The 19,136-nt window shown below is 36.9% G+C and overlaps 1 protein-coding gene across 2 annotated transcripts; it reads left to right on the top strand.

Moving 5' to 3' along the window:
* The first annotated feature begins 196 nt into the window (after positions 1-196).
* LOC113114705 (nuclear mitotic apparatus protein 1) lies at positions 197-18,144 on the top strand. Of its 2 annotated transcripts, XM_026281637.1 has the most exons (24): positions 197-305; positions 1,150-1,199; positions 1,493-1,578; positions 1,672-1,751; positions 2,286-2,371; positions 2,706-2,774; positions 2,925-3,015; positions 3,111-3,258; positions 4,037-4,173; positions 4,290-4,401; positions 4,489-4,606; positions 4,686-4,826; positions 4,931-5,044; positions 9,064-12,240; positions 12,332-12,541; positions 12,637-12,800; positions 12,894-13,179; positions 14,010-14,217; positions 14,608-14,744; positions 14,820-15,146; positions 15,899-15,985; positions 16,157-16,387; positions 16,574-16,609; positions 17,932-18,144. In XM_026281637.1, the coding sequence occupies exons 2-23, from the start codon at positions 1,158-1,160 to the stop codon at positions 16,583-16,585; spliced, it is 6,063 nt and encodes a 2,020-aa protein (XP_026137422.1). In that variant the 5' UTR covers positions 197-305; positions 1,150-1,157; the 3' UTR covers positions 16,586-16,609; positions 17,932-18,144. The 2 variants fall into 2 exon arrangements, with proteins under 2 accessions (XP_026137422.1, XP_026137421.1); XM_026281636.1 differs by lacking the exon at positions 16,574-16,609.
* The last annotated feature ends 992 nt before the right edge of the window (positions 18,145-19,136 follow it).

Consider the following 19,136-nt stretch of genomic DNA (forward strand, 5'->3'; position numbering starts at 1 on the left):
TTCATGATTAGACATGACTATAAGCTTTATCTTTTCAAATCTCTAAAACTATAAGTGGAATACATTACTTTTTTGCGTTTTATAACGATAGCAAAGAGCTTAGACATTTGAAAAACTTCCTACAGGGGCGTTGCGGAAGAAACTGCGTTTCCATTGGCTACTTCAATTTGAGTTAGCCAATGAGAATGGGCCTTTGAGTCATCACGTGACGACCAACATATACAGTCGGCGCTGCGTTTGAATTTGAAAACGTTTCAGTCAGAGTTTCGATGTGTGTCTTTGCCTCATCTCACCCTGAAATCACGGTAAAAAAACAAACATTAAATTCATTATAGTATAATATTATATTCAGCATATATTTTATGAGGGCAGTGTTTATCCCACGATGATATGTAACGTTAACGTAAGTAGTTTAAACTGCGATAAGGTTAAAGGGCAAAATGTTAACTTCCAGAGTAAACAAACAAATCAAAACACACTTGACTTAACTTGCTAAATGTAATTATACTGCAGATATTGTTATATTGCGTTTATCTGAACTTGTTAACACTTTGGGAAGTTTATATAAAAGCTATTGATATGCACAGTATGTTACTATATATATATATATATATATATATATATATATATATATATATATATATAATATTTATGATGGGTGAATATCATATCCATAACTTATTTGTAAATGGAAAAAAATATATAAACCCTCCTTCAATATATTTTTATGTTTGTTAAAATGTTTCAGAGCTTCAAATGCTTCAAAAAAAATCTTTATAATGTCTTCATCGACCACAGCTTTGTTCCTTGTTGTTGTTTTTTCTTTCTTTTTTTTCTTTTCTCTTTAATGTAAACTCTGCTGGTCTCAATGGAAGTGTCTTACATTGTTGGTTCCCTGTTTTGTTATGTAAATTAAGCAATAATATATAAATATATTCGTGATAATATTTGTTACCCTAATGTTATTCTGTATCCTTAGAAATGTTCAATTTGGCCTCTTTTATCCTGAAGTCTAACAATCTGATAATTGTAAACATTTAGCTTGTGTTGTTTTCCAGGTATAATCGTGTCACTGAATATTATACATTGATTTGTTTCTTCTCTCCACTTTATTTGCTGTAGTATAATTTCAAAATATGTTTTTTATAGAGTCCGCCATGAAGTTTAATATGAAAAAGGCGAGACCGCTCTTGGCATGGGTAAGAATGTCCTCCAGTTTTGTTTTATTTTAATGTACTCAAAGAACTGCCAAATATAATATATTATTGTAATATAATAATATATTTATTATTTTTACATGATAGGTAAAAATTGATAGCCTGAATGCACTGTAAGCCGCTTTGGATAAAAGCGTCTGCTAAATGCATAAAATTAATTTAATTTTAATTGAATTGTTGTTCACAGTTATTTAGTCTGTTGACATGTTGGTTTTATAGTTTAAAAAACTGAAGTGTTTCTTCTATAAGATGTCTGACTGTTATTCTCTTGACAGATGAACACCATGTTTCCAGAGAAGCATGTCTGGGAGTTCGTTCCCATGAGAGATGGGCTTCGGCTCCTGAAGATCTGCTTCAAACTGTGAGTTGACATTGGAGACCCTTGGATGGTAAATATGGAAATACCTTTATGACTAGCACTAACACCTGACGAATGCTTTATCTATTACTGTAGAAGGGGATCCGAGAACACTGAGGATTTTAAGACTTTATCACTTTACAAGAAAATGGAGATAATTTTCAGTGTCTTGCATGGTGAGTGTCAAAATGTTGTCTTTTTAGGTCTTACAGTTTGATGCATATGTTCTTCATCTCTTGCTTTGCATCATCTGTCATGGATAATAATGCTAGTTCGGACACTTTTTATGAAATGAATGAGAAAACTTTTAGTAGTGACATTATGCTCTGTTGAAAGTATTTGTTGTATAATGTTGATTAACACAGAATATACTTTATATTTTTTAATCTCATGACCATGTCCTTTAACATTTGCATGATATGCAACATGCAGCAATTTTTTATATATATATGTGTGTGTGTGTGTGTGTGTAGACACTGTTAGCCAGAACAACTTTACAGAGCATTCAAGCTAACATTTATTTTACCTTACGTGTTCTCTGGGAATCGAACCCACAACCTTTTGCGCTGATAATGCAATGTTCTACCACTGAGCCACAGGAACACTCTGTGTTTTTTTGTGTGTGTGTGCTTATATTAACATGTACAAACATAAATGTTCCTATTTAAAGATAATATTTCCTGCTCACAACTTGTGTCTTACATATACAGATGATTTTCACCTCACCAAAAGACAGAGTTCCCTCATCTTACAGAGGATCAGTGGAGGGATTGACCTGGAGCTTCAGCTTGCTAAGGTATAATTTTGTGCTCTTAATCAGGGGTTTTCAAACTAAATGGATAAATAATGTAAGCATTAAAGAGTCAGTTCACCCGAGAATGAAAATGCGTCCATCTACTACTCGCCCTCAAAGCATCCTCTGTGTATGTGACTTTCTCTTTCAGAGTAATCCAATCAGATTTATATTAAATATTGTCCTTGCTCTTCCATAATTTAAGAAACCTTTGGCGAGTTCTCTAAAATTGTGACTGTGTTCACACATACCAAGCGTATTTCATAGATGAATTGTTCCTTTAATGATAATGCAGGTCAAATGTTGTGCACTTATTTGTGTTAATGTATGTGTGCAGGTGGCGCTTTTGCTTTGTTACTGCACTTTTAAGAAGGGCATTCTGCTCCCAATGGATTCAGATGTAGAGGTGAGTGTTTACTAATGCGCGCATTCGGTCACTTACTACATGCTATTCTAAGCTCCCTATCTAGTGTTACTGCATAAAAAATATTGAATTTTGAGATGTTCACCCTCTAACATAGGCTCTTATTCATCTCTCTTTCTCTGTCTGTGTCAGTCGGACGTTACATCCATGTTTCGTTTTGTAAAAGAGGATGCTGATGGTCTGAGTTTAGAGGAAGGCCTAGATCAGTTTCTAGCCCAAGACTGTAAGTAGTCACATTGCATTGTGAATTGGATAATGTTAAATAAAATCTGTGCTCGTCTATTAATCATTTATGTGTCACATGCACGCTCTCTGTAGCTTTTATGAACGTTGTGAACTCTAGCAGTGGAAGCATTAGGAGCTCACCGTTATACACAGATGACGAGTCTCCGATCGTAAACCGGTCCCAACGGCCTCCCAGAGTTCAGTTTCAAGAGCTTTGTACAGTAGCTTCCAGCTCAGACGGGTCAGTGTGTGTTTTTTTTGTTTGTTTGCTAAAGGACAAAGCAGTTTCTTCACTAAAACCATTAAAAAAAGTTAAACGAATCACTGTTTTTAAAAGTTGTAATTGTATTGAAACAAGTATGGCAATGCTAATAGAAAATACATTTATTTACATTAAAATCAGCATTTTGTTGATTAATATAACTGGCTTTTTATATGTTCAAATATTAAGGAATATTCTGGGTTCTTAATATTGCTCATAATATTGAATACCACAAAACTGAGTTCCCACTTTTTTTCTTTTTTTATTTAATTCATGTAAATCAATGAAAATGTATTTGCAAATGTTTGCTTTTGGAAAAATAATGGCTTACAAATTTTTTCTGTGCAATGTTATACACATTTTACAACTTTTTTTGCCGTGAAAATGCAGTGGTGTTAATCTTAATATTACTGTTAAAATTATTTAAATATGGTCAAATATTATGTTTATAAGTTTTAACAACAGAATTTATAATTTTCATAAACTTTTAAATCCTTTAAAATGGGTCCCATTCACTTCCATTATTGCCATAACCTTTTTATTTTCCTTAAATAAACAAAGCATGTTTTTGTGGTAATTAACATAAACTGCACACATGCACAGATTAAGCGCAACTCAATGACAGAATAGTATTTTAACCTTGAAATATTCATTGCTTTTGGGATATTTTGCTTTCATGGAAGACAGAAATGTTGCATATGATAGTTTACTGAATGAAGAATTCCCAAATAATACCCTTACATTTCTTGATCTCCAGCTCTCCAGTGCAGGATGTTATGAGCACGCCGCATTTCCAGCTGAAGAAACTCCGGAAGGAATTGGCACATGAGGGAGACGTGAGAGACGAGCTGGAGAAAGAACTGACCAATCAGATCTGCATCATCTCAGAGAAGGGTACAAAAGATCTACCCATCCATCACCATGTCTCCTTGGATTTAATTATGCTGTCTGGAGTGATTGAGATATAATGCAATGAACTGGTTGAACTTTTCTCTCTCTTCTGCACACAGAGGGTGTGATTTCACAGTTACAGCACCGGGTGGAGCGAATGCTGCGGGAACAAGGAGAGCTGGAGAAGGAGCATAAAGCTGCACTTCTGGAGCTCCAGGAGAAGAACGAGAGGTGAGGTGCACTAAAGGTCAAATTTGGGTTTCCGGTAATTATTAAAAAATAAAATAAATGTTTAATTTATTTTTTTCTCTTGAACAGTCTTCTTCACAGAGTGCATGAGGTTCTAAAGCAATGCCAAGACTTAAAAACAGACAACTCCCAAAAAGAAAGAAAGATTGATGAACTGACAGAGGAGAATGGATCACTCACTGCACAGGTGAAATGCTGTCTCTTTGTTTTGGAGTCCTGCTTAAAACAACGATCAGATCATTTTTACCTGTCTCTGCTCCCATCAGGTGCGCAATGTCTTCGCTCAGCTGGCAAGCGCAGAAGAGGAAGTTGCCAAACTCACGCTGGCTCACGAATCTGCACAGACCGAGTGGAAGAGCAGAAAAGAGTTTCTGGAGAAGGAGCTAAATGAGGCCGTCACACACAAGGTAGATAATTTCGAACATATTGGAACGCAGCCTTTATTCTTGTCATGTTTTAATTCTTTGTACTCTCTGGTATTAATCTGTGTTTTTTGGTTCTCTTCGTGCAGGAGAGTATGAGTGAGCAGGTTCAGATACTTCAGGGAAAGATCTCCGTTCTGGAAGATGAACTACAGAGAGCTCAATCTCAAGAGAAAGGAGAGGTTTTGGGGCCCATCATGGAGGTGAGGTGTCTATCTGTCTGTAAATGTATTTATTTATATATATAATATTATTGACATTTTATTTATAGTTATTTTTTTTCCTGCACTTTAGTTTGATGTTGCAGAAAGAGTGCATTCACAGTGTGTCTGTTTCACAGTCAACAAAGAAGTTATCAGACAACGAATAAGAAATAAGTCACTGGAACTAGCACGATCACAAAACGAACATGATAAAAGCAGCCTTTTGTTTGCAGTCTTCAAGTATTTAAATCCAAAAGCATCAATGTTTTACTATAGTAAGTGATACATTGATCATAATGAATGAATTGATCAGGATTGAAAATTAGTCACCAAAATAAAGCATTATGAACAGAGCCTGCTTATTCAGTCGAGTCTGTGTCTGTTCATTTGTAGTCACAGTAGCCTATATACATCACATTTAGAAAGAATGATCATTTCTATATTTTTATAAAAGCTCTCGAACAAAAAAACATTATTGTATTTTTATGACAGGCTACGCAGAGCAAATATTTAAATAAACTCTCGAGACGAGACTTATGACGGATAAAATGTTACTAAATCAATACAGGATTGGGACAGATAATAAGAAGCTGATTGTGGTCGCATTTACCATGTTTACTATGGTAATGCTAATGCCTAGCGTGCATAGTCTTTTTTTTTTTTTTTTTTTTCCACTTTATTTTGATTTTTTTTTTTTTTACATAAACAGAGTACATCACACAATTACAGATACCATTGTAATATCACATAAATGTAATCAATTCCGTCTCTTTTGTTCATAGAAAGAACCAAATAGCAAATAGAGACAGAATAAAGTTAATTCTAAGTTATAAAAAAAGGAATAATAAAAAGGAAATATACAATTATGGATCCGTCATATGATGCAACTTACGTCCAAACAGCATTCAGCATGAGAGAATAAAACAATGACATAAGTATAAACAATAAGCAAGAACAGCAACATAAACCAAAAAGTAAAAAGTAAAAAAAAAAAAAAAAAAAGGAGAGATGATGAAATAAATAAAAAAATGAGAAGCCATATAAAGCTTGGTCATCCAAAGACATATTCAGGTTAATCTTGCGTGTAAGAAGATTCTTTACTGCCAGAGGGGATATAGACAGGTGTTTAAAACCATTTCACTTCCCTACACAATCTAGAAAAGGGCCCCAAATTTTATAAAAGTTGTCAGAAGATCCCTTTATTGTATGCCTAATTTTTTCTAGTTTGATAAAAAGAAAGATATCATTAATCCATGAAGAATGAGTGGGAGGTGTAGGTGATTTCCAATTTATTAAAATTAGGCGTCTCGCCAGAAGAGTAACAAAAGCTACAAAATCAGTCTTATATTTGGGCATGTCAAGTGAAAGAGAAAGAGTACCAAATAGAGCTGTGACAGGCAAAGGTTGGACATAAATTCCAAGAACTTCAGATAATGTTTTAAAGATCAAAGACCAATATTTGTGTAGAGATGGACAAGACCAAAACATATGCGCAGTAGATGCAGGGGCTTGATGACAGCGATCACACATGGGATCTACCTCAGGATATATTTTAGAAAGTCTAACTTTGGTCCAGTGGCTGCGATGAAGGATTTTACACTGCATCAGACCCTGTCTGGCACAGAATGATGAGGAGTGCACACGACTTAGAATCTTTTCCCATTGTTCTTCTGGAATATTTTCTCCTATGTCTTCCTCCCACTGAGATTTAATAGATGCAAGTGAGCTTTCACGTAAGGAGCAGATTTCTTCATAAAAATGTGAGATCATACCCTTCATAACATGAATAGGTTTGAGGAAGGAGTCAATGGGAGTAACACTAGGGAGACTAGGAAACTGAGGGTGCGTGTCCCGAACAAAACTACGAACTTGCAAATATCTAAAAAAATTGTGTTTGGGCATTGCACAGTTTTCCCGTAATTGCTGGAAAGATGCAAATACATTATCTATATAAAAATCCTTAAATGTTATAATACCTAATGCCGACCACTGAGAAAAAGTCCTATCCATTAATGATGGTAAGAAAGCAAAATTTGCTGCTATAGGTGCAGAAATAGAAGAGGTTTGTAAACCAAAGTGGAGTCTGAATTGCCTCCAGATTCTCAATGTAGTTTTAACGATAATATTTTTGGTGTAGGGAGAAGATGAGCATTTAATGGGAGCATGTACTAAGGCTGCTAGCGAAGTAGGCATACATGAGGTAGCTTCCATGGTAAGCCATACAAATGAATCATGTGAAAAATCTTGATTTAACCAGTATTGCATGACCCTAAGATTTGTAGCCCAGTAATAAAACTGAAAGTTAGGTAAAGCCATTCCCCCAAGTATTTTGGGTCTCTGAAGAAAAGCCTTACGAATTCTGGGGATCTTTTTATTCCAAATAAAACCCAAAATTAGAGAATCAATTTGACGAAAAAAATGTTGAGGAAGGAAAATGGGTATGCACTGAAAATAATAAGAGAATTTTGGAAGAATATTCATTTTAACAGAGTTGATTCTTCCAGCCAAGGACAGAGGAAGCAGTGACCAGCGCTCAAAATCTTTCTCCATCTGTAGAAGCAACTTAGAAAAGTTAAATTTAAAAAGGTCTTTAAATGTATCTGTGATGCAAACTCCAAGATAGGTAAATCTATGATGAGAGATCTTAAATGGAAAATTATGTAAAGGGTAATTTCTAGCAGCAGAGTTCAGTGGAAAAATCTCGCTCTTGCTTAGATTTAATTTATAACCAGAAATTGAACCAAAGGACTTTAAGACACCAAGTGCTGTAGGTATTGACCTATCCAAATCTGAAATGTAGAGAAGAAGGTCATCTGCATACAAAGATACCTTTTGTTCTGTACCCATTCTTTTTATGCCCATTATAGAAGAATCAGATCGCAGTGCAATAGAGAGAGGTTCAATAGCAATGGCAAAGAGTAGCGGACTCAGAGGGCATCCCTGGCGAGTGGACCGATGGAGGGGAAAATAACCTGAACGAGTATTATTGGTCCTGACAGAAGCTTGTGGGCCAGAATACAGTAACCTCACCCAAGAGATAAACTTATAACCGAAACCAAATTTTTCTAAAGTGTAAAAAAGATACCTCCACTCCACCCGGTCAAATGCTTTCTCTGCATCTAATGAAATGACAGCCTCTGGGACAACAGAAGAAGAGGGATTGTATACGATATTAAACAGTCTCCTAATATTAAAAAAAGAGTGTCTATTTTTTATAAACCCGGTCTGATCCGGGGAGATAATGGATGGTAAAATGGACTCTAAACGTATTGCCAACAACTTTGATAATATCTTAAAGTCAACATTAAGAAGACTGATCGGTCGGTAAGAAGTGCAATGTAAGGGGTCTTTATTCTTCTTTAATATCAAAGAGATGGAAGCCTGATTAAGTGTCTGGGGGAGCTTGAGTGAATCAAATGATTCAAAATACATGTCAATCATCATGGGGGCCAATTTGTCTAGAAATTTTTTATAAAACTCTACTGGATACCCATCTGGCCCTGGACATTTACCATTTTGCATAGAGGTAATAGCTTGAGTGAGTTCTTCTATAGTGATTGGTTCTTCCAAATGGGCGTGCATAGTCTTTTGCATCGCTTATAAATATTTCTGCCTTGAATGCTGATTATAATCCACATCGGATTGGATTTTTCCCCGACATTGGAAATGCGACTCATGATGATCAGAGACCAATGGGTGAACATGGTCCAACTCTTTTCGAATATCATTTTGGGATTATTAATTACTACAGAGATTCAGGACCTCGGTTTATCGTCTCACCTGAAATACTTAGCTTTTTGAAAGTATAGTGTCCCCTTCACTATATTAGGGTTTGTTAAAAAATACAAGCTTGTTTAATCAGAGTCTGAAGTTAACATCATGATCTAGCAATACCTGTACATGGATTAACTGTGAAATGAGAAATATTATAAGACATATGTTTAATTATGAGCTGAAAATATTTTACTGTAGTTGTCTAATTTTAAGATAACTTTTTTTTTATCTCTTGATTTTCTCAGTGGGAGAAGCTTAAACAGGAGTTGTCAGATCTGACTCTTAAACTCGCTCAGCTTCAGGATACGATTTCCCATCTTGAGAAGGAGAAGGCAGAAGTTAAGGCTTTGTTGGCTGAGGAGAGAGGCTCTTTTGAAAAGGAAACCAAAAGACTCCAAATGGTGGTGTTCGATCTGGAGCAGTCCATCAATAGCATCCGTTTGGAGAGAGAAACATTGCAGGAGGCTTTTCGGACACAGAAGGAAATGCTTACCACACAGATATCAGCTCTGGAAAGTGATGTTTCTCGCCTGCAACAGGTGGAAGTGGAGTTGACAGCAGAGATCAAAATCTCTGCAGACCTTCGCCAACAGAGAGAGGAGCTGGAGGGGAAGGTAGCCTCTTTAGATAAGATGGTTCATGCTTTGCATACTGAGATCCAGGGTTTGGAAATGGAAAGGGCATCACAGCAGGATGCTCTGAATGCCCTTATTGTTGACTTGCAAAGTGCAAGAGCCACAATTCAAGATCATGAGAAGAAGCTGGAAGAGCATCAGAAAGTGGTGCAAGAAAATGAATCTCTGAAAAAGGAAACATGCACATTGCAGCAAGGTCTTGATGAGCATCTGCAGTCCATTGGAGACCTTCAGGAGCAAATAAATATTCTCAGACAGGAGAAAACAGAGGAGGAGAACAAAGTTAGTCAGGCTTCGACCAAAATCAAGAGCCTCCAAACACAAATTCTGGATCTGTCCCAACAGATTTCCCTAAAAGATGAGGAAATCAGAAATCTGAGGAGCGAGTATGACAATGTAGGGCACGAGCTGAGGCTTGTTAAGGAACAAAATATTGAAATAAATGAAATGATCAAATCAAATCGCAAAGAGCATGAGGACACCGTTAAGAAACTTCAGCAAGAGCTTGACTCTGCTTCTTCACTTGCTTCAGAAAAACAAGAAGAAATGCTGGTTTTGTCAGTGGAGGTAACAACTCTTAAAGAGCAGATCTGTCGTTACAGTGAAAATGAAGTGAAGAAACAGCAAGAATTGTCTGTTTTAGAGGCTCAACACAATGTGTTGAAGGGAAACATGACTTCTATTCAGAACCAGTTGGCTGAGGTGACAGCTACAGCTTCACAGAAGGAATCTGAACTCCTCTTGCTTCAACAGGAGCTTTCCCATCAAGCGACCCTGAAAGAAAAAGCTCTGGAGCTTGAGGCAGTCAAGGGTGAAGAGTTTGAGAAAAAGTTGAGTGAGCTTCAGGCCAAAATTGTTGAAGTCTCCACTCTTGCCTCTCAGAGAGAGGCTCAAATAATTTCCCTTCAAAATGAGATGAAAGATCAACAATTGTGTGCCAAACAGTCTGAAGAGGATCTTCGCAGAGAATTGGAGCAGAAGGTTGGCACACTACAAGGAGAACTGGATACAGTCAATCGTTGTGTTGTGGATAAAGACAAACTGCTGGGCTCTTTGGATCAAAAGCTCAAAGAGATGGAAGGGCTTTTCCATCAAAAAGAGAAAGATGTCCTTGAAATGCATCAGGCAAAGGAGGAACTGGAGAAGAGGATCGTTGAGCTAAATGTTGAGACGCAACAGCTTTCTGAGTGCCAGCATAATCTGGAAATATTAAGCAAGGAAAGAGACCACTTGTCAACTGAAGTGATTTCTCTTAAAGCGGAAATTCGTGGCTACCAGGACACTGAAGTGCAGAAGCAACAGGTGATATCCGTTTTAGAAGTTGAACGCAACACGTTAAAGGAGAACATGGCTGTCCTTGAGAAGAAGTTGGTGGAGGAAACAACTGCAGCTTCACAGAAACATTCTGAACTTCACCAGCAAGAGAGTCTTAGAGAAAAGGCTCAGGAGCTTGAGACTGCCAAGCGTGAGGAACTTGAGATAACGGTTAATGAACTTCAAGCTAAAATCCTAGAGCTCTCCACACTAGCCTCTGAGAGGGAGGCTTGTGTTAATTCTCTTCAAGATCAGTTGAATGCTAAACAGTCTGAAGATGATATCCGTAAGGTGTTAGAAGAGAAAGTTGCATCCCTTCAGGGACAACTGGAAACTGCCAGTCGAGACGTCTCGGACAAAGACCAGCTTCTGAAGACTTTAGATCAGAAGCTGAAGCAAATGGATCTGCTGTGCCAGCAAAAGGAGAAAGATGTCCATCAGGTGAAGGAGGACTTGGAGAAGAAGATTGGCGAGCTTGTTGTTGAGAAACATCAACTGGTAGAGTGCCAGCAGAATTTGGAAACTGTGAGAAAGGAAAGAGATAACCTGTCAACTGAAGTAACCTCACTCAAAGATGAAATCCGACATTATCAGGAAAAAGAAGTGCAGAAGCAACAGGAGATTTCTGTTTTAGAGGTTGAACGTAACACACTAAAGGAGAACCTGGCTACTTTCAAGACACAAGTGGCAGAGTTGACAACCACAGCTTCTCAGAAGGAATCTGAGCTTCTGTTGCTTCGAAAGGAAGTTTGCGAACAAGATAACCTTAAAGAAAAGTCTCAGAAGCTTGAGAAAGATGTAAGAGAACTTCAAGCTAAAATACTACAGGCCTCCACTCTTGCCTCCGAGAGGGAAGCTCAATTAAATTCTCTTAAAGATGAAATAAATGATAAGCAGTTAAGGGAAAAACAGTCTGAAGATGAACTCTGCAGAGTGCTTGAAGAAAAGATTGCAACCCTACAGAAACGACTAGAAACTTCCAGTTGTGACGTCTTAGACAAAGACCATCTTTTGCAGTCCTTGGAGCTGAAGCTGAAACAAGTGGAACTGCTCTGCCAACAAAAGAAGAAAGAAGTCCTTGAGACCCAACACTCAAAGGAAGACCTGGAGAAGAAGATTGGTGAGCTACTTGATGAGAAACAACAAAAACTGGAGGAGTACCAGCAGAATTTGGAAATGGTGAGAAAGGAAAGAGAAACCCTCTCAACTGAAGTCCTTGAGATCAAACACTCAAAGGAAGACCTGGTGAAGAGAATTGGTGAGCTTCTTGTTGAAAAAAGGGGGTTCCAGGAGGATTTGGAAATCATGAGAAGAGAAAAGGACAACCTATCAACACAAGTAACCTCTCTTAAAGATGAAATCCAAAGTTACCAAAATGAAGTGCAGAAGATTTCTGTTTTAGAGGAGGAGAATCAGGAACTCCTGGAGCAGCTGAAGACAAAGTCAGAAGTAGTAGAGCACTACAAAGCACAGGTCTGTTTTGAATGAGATCTTTCTGTGTTTCTTTCATGAGAAATTGTTTTGGACAACCTCCGGTCTGACATGACTTGCTATACTTCTTCAGGTGGAGAAGGCTGTGAGTCACTACAACAGTAAAAAGCAACTGCTGGTGGAGGCCCAGGAGTTGAATAAAACTCTCGAGCACTCGTTGGAGGCCAGCAAGAGTGAAGTCAAAGTTCTGGAGACGAAACTGACACAGGCTTGTATGGAACTCAACCAGGCGAGCACCAAGGAGAAAAACCTGTCGACCAAAGTGAAAAGCTTGGAAGCACAAGTTAGTTTACAGTTTAATATTTAAAGACTGGAAATAAGACTTGAGAATTTAGAGTTTCCTGTCCAGTTTCCTATCTAATTGTGTGCTTGTCGTAGGTGGACTTTGCTGACAGGCAACTGCAAGAGCAGAAGATGATGACTAATGACAAAGAGAACATGAGACACCGAGACAGTCTGTACACCCGAGTCCAGGAGAAACAGCAGGACATCAGTACAGACAGCTTGGAGTTTGAGCCAAACGATTCGTTCAACGCTAACAGGTAATTCAATGAACCCAATCATAAAAGCCTCTCACAGTGTATTCCAGGTAATTCATGCAGTGTCATTGTAAAAAAAAATTCCCAATTTGGCAGTCATTCGTCTATCCTGGGTGAATCCAGCACTCCACTGGTACGTAGTTCTGAGCGTTTGGCTGCTAAACGTCGTGCCTTGGGGACTGAATCCCTGGAGACTCTCTATTTCACACCTATGGGTCAACAAGACAACAAGCGTAAAGGGTACCAGAACAACGACTTTGAGCACAAACTAGCGTCCAGCATCACTTCCATTGGCGATCTTGTGGTTGACTCTGCAAAGAAGCCCACTGCTTCGGCTCGCAGGCGTCGTACTACACAGGCTATCAACATCACCATGGCTAAGGTAGGAAATGCACTGCCTCTTTCTTGCCTTCTGCACTTTATTGGGTAAAAAAAAAAAAGTTATTTGTAAAATAAGTCCCACCTTCCAAATTAAAGCCAATCAACAAAATCACTGTCTGGTCTTCATGTGAAACTTTGGTTGGACCAACCTGAAATATACGCTATTTTTAGCTATTTGAGCGCAAGAAACAACATTTATAAGACCGTTCTTATCAGGTGCTATTGGAGATAAGACAATTTTCTTTTTAATATGATTTTGGCTTTTGGATTTTATGAAATTTAGCTTTTTCCTCATTGACGTTGATTGAAGTTGTATTTGCATGACTATGTATTGCTTCCTAAAGGGGAACGGTAAGTAAACTGTAGGGATGTGATAATGCATTCCAAACCAGTTGAAAATCAATAATTATGTGATGATTCAAGTCAGTTGAGACGAATCGTGATGTGGTTGGGGTTTATATTAATGTCTGTTTTAGGGGAACTAACTGATTTGAGAAAAGTTTATGTGGTGTTTTCTTTTATTCTTGCCTCTGTATAATACACATTAAAGTAGTTATGAGTGCCACCTGCAGTCAGAGAGTGAATCTGTGCTCTCATTCAGATTTAAAAAATATACAATTCAAGGTCTTCTCCACCTTTTATTCAGAATTTGCCGTAAAACTGTTAAAAAACTACATTATATCAATTGTGAGTTGAGTGAATAGTTACATTCCTAGTAAACTGATTTGTCTTGAAATGCTTCTTGAATGCTTCTTCTTTTCTTCTCTCTGCTACTGTGTCGCAAAGACTCTAAACTAAAGTGTTTTTGTTCTTTTGTTTTTGCTTGTTTAGAAAACATCAGGATGTGCCGAAGGCGAGGAGTCATTTTATAGTCTGCACTCTGCCCAATCTCAGCCCAACTTGGCAGGCCAACATTCACGGCTGTTCTCCATGGACCTCTCAGAGGAAAATGCTACAGCAACTTTATCAAGAGCAGACACCCTTCAGCGTCTTCCCGGTTATCGCAGAAGCACCGTGCACAATGCTGGCCTGCCAGGAGGTGAAATGTTGTCATTAGACTTCATGGATTATAGTTCATAGATGCAAACCTATTTTTGAGATCAAAATAGATCACCTATGAGATTTGTGTAGATACAATGAGAAGGTGTTTTATCGGGGATTGTGGGGTGGGGGGGTTTTACAAGGGTACTTGTGATCTTACAAGGGTAAATAAAAAACTGGGGCCAGTTGCACACTGGTCATAACGTTTTATATTCAGTAATGAAAAGGTTAACTGGTCTTATTTGTATTGGAAAAGTAAGATTGATGACCACTTGAGAACTGTTAGTAAGTTTAGTGTAGTATTTTCTTTACTCTTTATTAAACTAAAAACTAAATTATTGTATGAACTGTCCTTTTAATATAATAACTTATTTTGTGTGTTTTGTAGCCACCAGTACGTTCTGTATTGGAGCAGAGAATGAACCTGAACATGCTGCGGAGGACTGGATGCGCATCGCCGAGCTACAGTGGCGAAACCAAGCCTGTCTGCCTCACCTGAAGAGCAGCTACCCGCTGGAGTCCAGGGTAAGCTGGGAATAGTTCGCTTTTGTTGCATTGTTTGTAGAAGGCCAGAGTCAAACTATAGTTCTTCCTCGACAGCCCAGCCTGGGACCCTCATTCACTATAACGGATGAGGACTTACGAATGGGTGACCCGAGTGAGACGATCCGACGTGCGTCCATGATGCCAGGTCAGATCCAGGAGTCCCTGAACAATCGCCGCTTCTCCCTTGTGCCAAGTTCGAGCCAGAGCTCTGCCAACTCCAGGCCCCAGCGTGCCACCATGCTGCCGGGTCAGATCCAGTCCAGCACTGCTGCTCACCGGCTCAAAAAAACAAGCTCAAACCTACGTGCTTCGGAAAATAAACGCAGCCCACTGGCTCCCAAACGCCCCGGCTCTCAACTACAAGCCCCAGACACACCTGAGGTATGAGAGAACAAATACTCCTGTTTAGACGAAATAAATGTTTAAGGAAATCTGAAGGGGCAAGTATTGATTCCAGTTGATTGGTTTTTCTCCACAACCTTTAAAATAAAACGAAGGAAATGTGACACAAATATGACTGTTGTGCAATAATGTAAAACTTCTTGTAGTCTCTTAAATTTTTTTTGAATAATCTTAATGACACACATTTTCTTCATTGTTTTGATTCGTTTGTAAAACAAACAAACTAAACCAAAGCAATTGTTGTTAATTTTTTAATTATTAATGGTTATATTCATTTGATGAAATTGGGAAATTCTAAATTGTTAAAATTTTAATTTGACTAAATTTTAAAAGATTAATCAGTTGTAAAACCAGAAAAATTTTAATTGACAAATAAAAAATTTCATAGGGCCCTATTATCATAAAATATATAATATAAAATAAAAAATTATAATCCAATGAATTACATTTTTTTGAAATGCTTTGTTTATTAAAGTTTATTGAAACTGAATCCAGAAAAATGTAAATGAGGGGGAAAAAAATCTGAATTTGGGAGAAATAAAAAAGGTACTTGGGAACAAATTGAACCATTAAAACTAAGCCAAAAATAAAACTGAATTTGGGGGGAAAAAAAAGCTCAATTTAAAGGACCAGAATTTCCGAATTGGTTCTGAATGTCTTTGAACCAATCTAATAAACTGAATGTTACAAAATTGTAAAACTGTTGTTCACAAGTAATGGTGTTTTGACAGATGAAGAAGATGACAAGTTGCTTTCCGCGACAAATGACCCCTAAAAGCATGTTCGGCAGCAGTCAAAACAAGCCTCCGAAGTCGCCGGTAAGATACTTTTATTAGACGTCTGTGATTGTTGATAACCTAGACTTTAATTGAGAGTAAACTTGCGTACTCTATTAAAATTGCTCATGCACAATTTACTAAAATGTAATTTTATGAGTGCATTTCACAGAGTGATAATAATTGTTTTCTCTTACTTCCTTTCATCTGTAGGCCGAACGAAGGCAATCTGTGATGTTCACGGTTGTAAATACTCCAAAGAACAGCGGTCGTGGTGACAGCAGGCTGCAGCGTGGCCTCAACAAGCTACGAAACAGCGCTCGTAAATCTCCCGCCGTGGCCAGTCGTGCCCTGCGTTCAGCTGCGGGCGCCAAGTCTCCTCTGGACTCCACTCTGAGAAAGTCTCCCCGAAACAAATCCCCCAAATCCTCCAATGCCAAAAAGGTAAATAAACACACTCTCTGTAATCTTTAACCTAAACCATGTGACTTAACTGCATCTGATATGCAGTCCCAGATGGTAGAACATGCCATAGTAAATATAGCCCAATCCCTTTACTTTATTAATTTAAATTCAAATATTTGTGGTTAGAATTCGCAGGTGTATTAAAAGCATTTGGTGTGTGTTTAGGAAACACAGTGACTCGCTCCGCTGAAGTATTTAACTGTATGTATCTTCTGTTATGTGAGGCAGTAACACTCAACACTGCGGGTGTCTTTACACTTGTGTGGGATTATTTGACTCACTCTCTGGTGTTAAAGGAACAACAGTTCACCCAAACGTGAAAATTTGCTGAAGATTTACTCATCCCATGGCTTCCAAGACGTAGATGAGTTTATTTCTTCATCAGATTTGGAGAAATGTAGCATTGAATCAGTGTCTCACCAATGGATGCTCTGCAGTGAATGGGTGCCGTCAGAATGAGACTCAAAACATCTAATGAAAACATCACAATAATCCACAGCACTACAGTCCATCAGTTAATGTCTACAGAAGCCAAAAGCTGTTTTTAAAAAGAAATCCATGTCCATATAATCCATAATAACGCTTCCTCCAGTGGAAAAAAAAAATCACCTGTTGTCCTCGCACTATAATTTACCAAAATATTTATTTGGAAATGTTTTGAATCACTTTTATTTGAAATCAGTGAGACTCTCTAGAGTCAGTGAGACTTTTTCATTAGTGAACAATGTTATGGATAAAGGAAAAAAAAAAAAACTCCTTTGGCTTCTGTAGACATTAATTGATGGACTGGGGTGGTGTGGAGTACTTGTGGATTATTGTGATGTTTTTATCAGCTGTTCGGACTCTCATTCTGACGGCACCCATTCACTGCAGAGCATTCATTGATGAGACACTGATGCAATGCTACATTTCTCCAAATCTGATGAAGAAACAAACTCATCCTGATCTTGGATGGCATGAAAGGGAATACATTTCCAGCAAATATTTGGGTGAACTAATGTTCACTAAAATGAACTGTGGCTTTGTGAGTTTGATGGCTGGTGTGACCTAATTTTTATTTAATGGAATTCTACTAAAATATATTTTTTATGGTAAAAATATGGTAATTTTTGGATATTACATCCATTGCAAAACCTTATCAATTAAATGTACTTAATTAAGAAAATATATTTATATATGTCTTGTTTTTAAGTATTTGCATAAAAAATAAAATAGTATAAATATTAGATCAGTTCTAACCATATGAACCACATCTGAAGTTGTCACATGGCTGGTAATTTATATAGATAATGTATAAAATAATCAGTTCATTTCTGTAAAGGATTGCTGGTGGTCTCACTTCATTTCTGATCATTTCACCTGATGTTGGTGTAACTCCAGATCTATTCTTGAGTAACATTTAGTGTGTCACTTTCAAAATTAGATTTTTTTAGCCCATTTCTGTTTTAATTTCTAATTTCATTCTCAAATGTATTTTAATGCATTGAATTAATCTCCTGACTCCTCTTTTTCTCTCTCCTCAGACGAAGATCAGGATTAAGCTGTAAATTTGAGGATTTTTAAATCCAAAACCACCCGTGTCCTTTTCTTTATTTTTATTTGCTTTGCTTTTCTCTTTTCAAATAAATTATTTTTTATTATGGGATGCAGTGGTCTTAATTACTGTCTTGTTTATGCAACTGGCTGTATAATATTTAAGTGTATTCCTTGTTCTGTAATAAAGTCTATTATATTAAGTCTTTGACAGTTTTTTCAGCTGTTGCTAAATCGAAGCAGTTTATTAATGTAGATAAGTGTCTGCTGAAAGTGTTTGCAGAATTGGGAAACAGTGATTTTTGCAGTTCTGTTTAATGTTCAGTGCTTTAGAAATTTATTGTTTTTTTTTTATTAAATTAAAGCTATTTGATTTCAATAAAGAATAAATTAGCTATATAATGAGATATATAATGTTTTACCTTTTTAAAACGTGTAATTTAAATTTACAGCTGCAAGATGTATATTTTGGATGTGTAAGTACACGGCTTGTATATTAAAATGTGAACAATTAAAGATTTTTTTTTTCTTACATAATTTTCAGTTTTTGCCAGGAAATTTGAGATAATGCATGAACAAGTCAGAAAAATCTTATATTAATACAATTTACATGAAATGTATCAGTATCAGTTGATAATACAAGATGATCAGATTATGAGAGACTGTAAAAGCCTTCAATAATAGAAATTTAATGATATTAAATTTCTGATTGTGTGAAATCTTCAGACAACCAGGTGTTCAATGAAAAGGATTTCTACTGGGATTCATAATCTGAATTCATGAAGTCTGATTTGTCCTTTTAACAGTCAAGCTCTTGATTATCAGAGGATTGCATTCAGACTTAAGTGTATAGTCAGGTAACAAATTATTGTACATGAACAAGATGACTAAACATATATGGCAGTTTTATTATTATTAAAGGAATTATAATATTATTCATATTTGCATAGTTTAAAAAAGTAAAATTCTAATAAGGTCATCGGATGATGAATTGTGTGTATTCAAGCTTTCGAATGATAACCTTGTCTAATTTACGATTATTAAAATATATGATAGAAAAGCATTGAAACTCCCAAGGATAAGGATGTTGTCTGTGATTTATGTTTCTTGATTTATACGGATTTATTTATTTATAGACACATTTATTCTAAGAAGTTATAAGCGTATTATTTTTTTTTTAATGACGTTTCGGGAA

The sequence above is a fragment of the Carassius auratus genome, chromosome 15 (genome assembly GCF_003368295.1).
Source record: "Carassius auratus strain Wakin chromosome 15, ASM336829v1, whole genome shotgun sequence".
NCBI lineage: Eukaryota > Metazoa > Chordata > Actinopteri > Cypriniformes > Cyprinidae > Carassius > Carassius auratus.

What these genes read in the sequence shown, in the direction of transcription:
- LOC113114705 (XM_026281636.1), top strand. Translation starts at nt 1,158, where the DNA reads ATGAAGTTTAATATGAAAAAGGCGAGACCGCTCTTGGCATGG. An exon ending in ATGAGGCCGTCACACACAAG is followed by an intron (nt 4,827 to 4,930) that starts GTAGATAATTTC and finishes CTCTTCGTGCAG; the next exon opens with GAGAGTATGAGTGAGCAGGT. An exon ending in GCTACCCGCTGGAGTCCAGG is followed by an intron (nt 14,745 to 14,819) that starts GTAAGCTGGGAA and finishes CTTCCTCGACAG; the next exon opens with CCCAGCCTGGGACCCTCATT.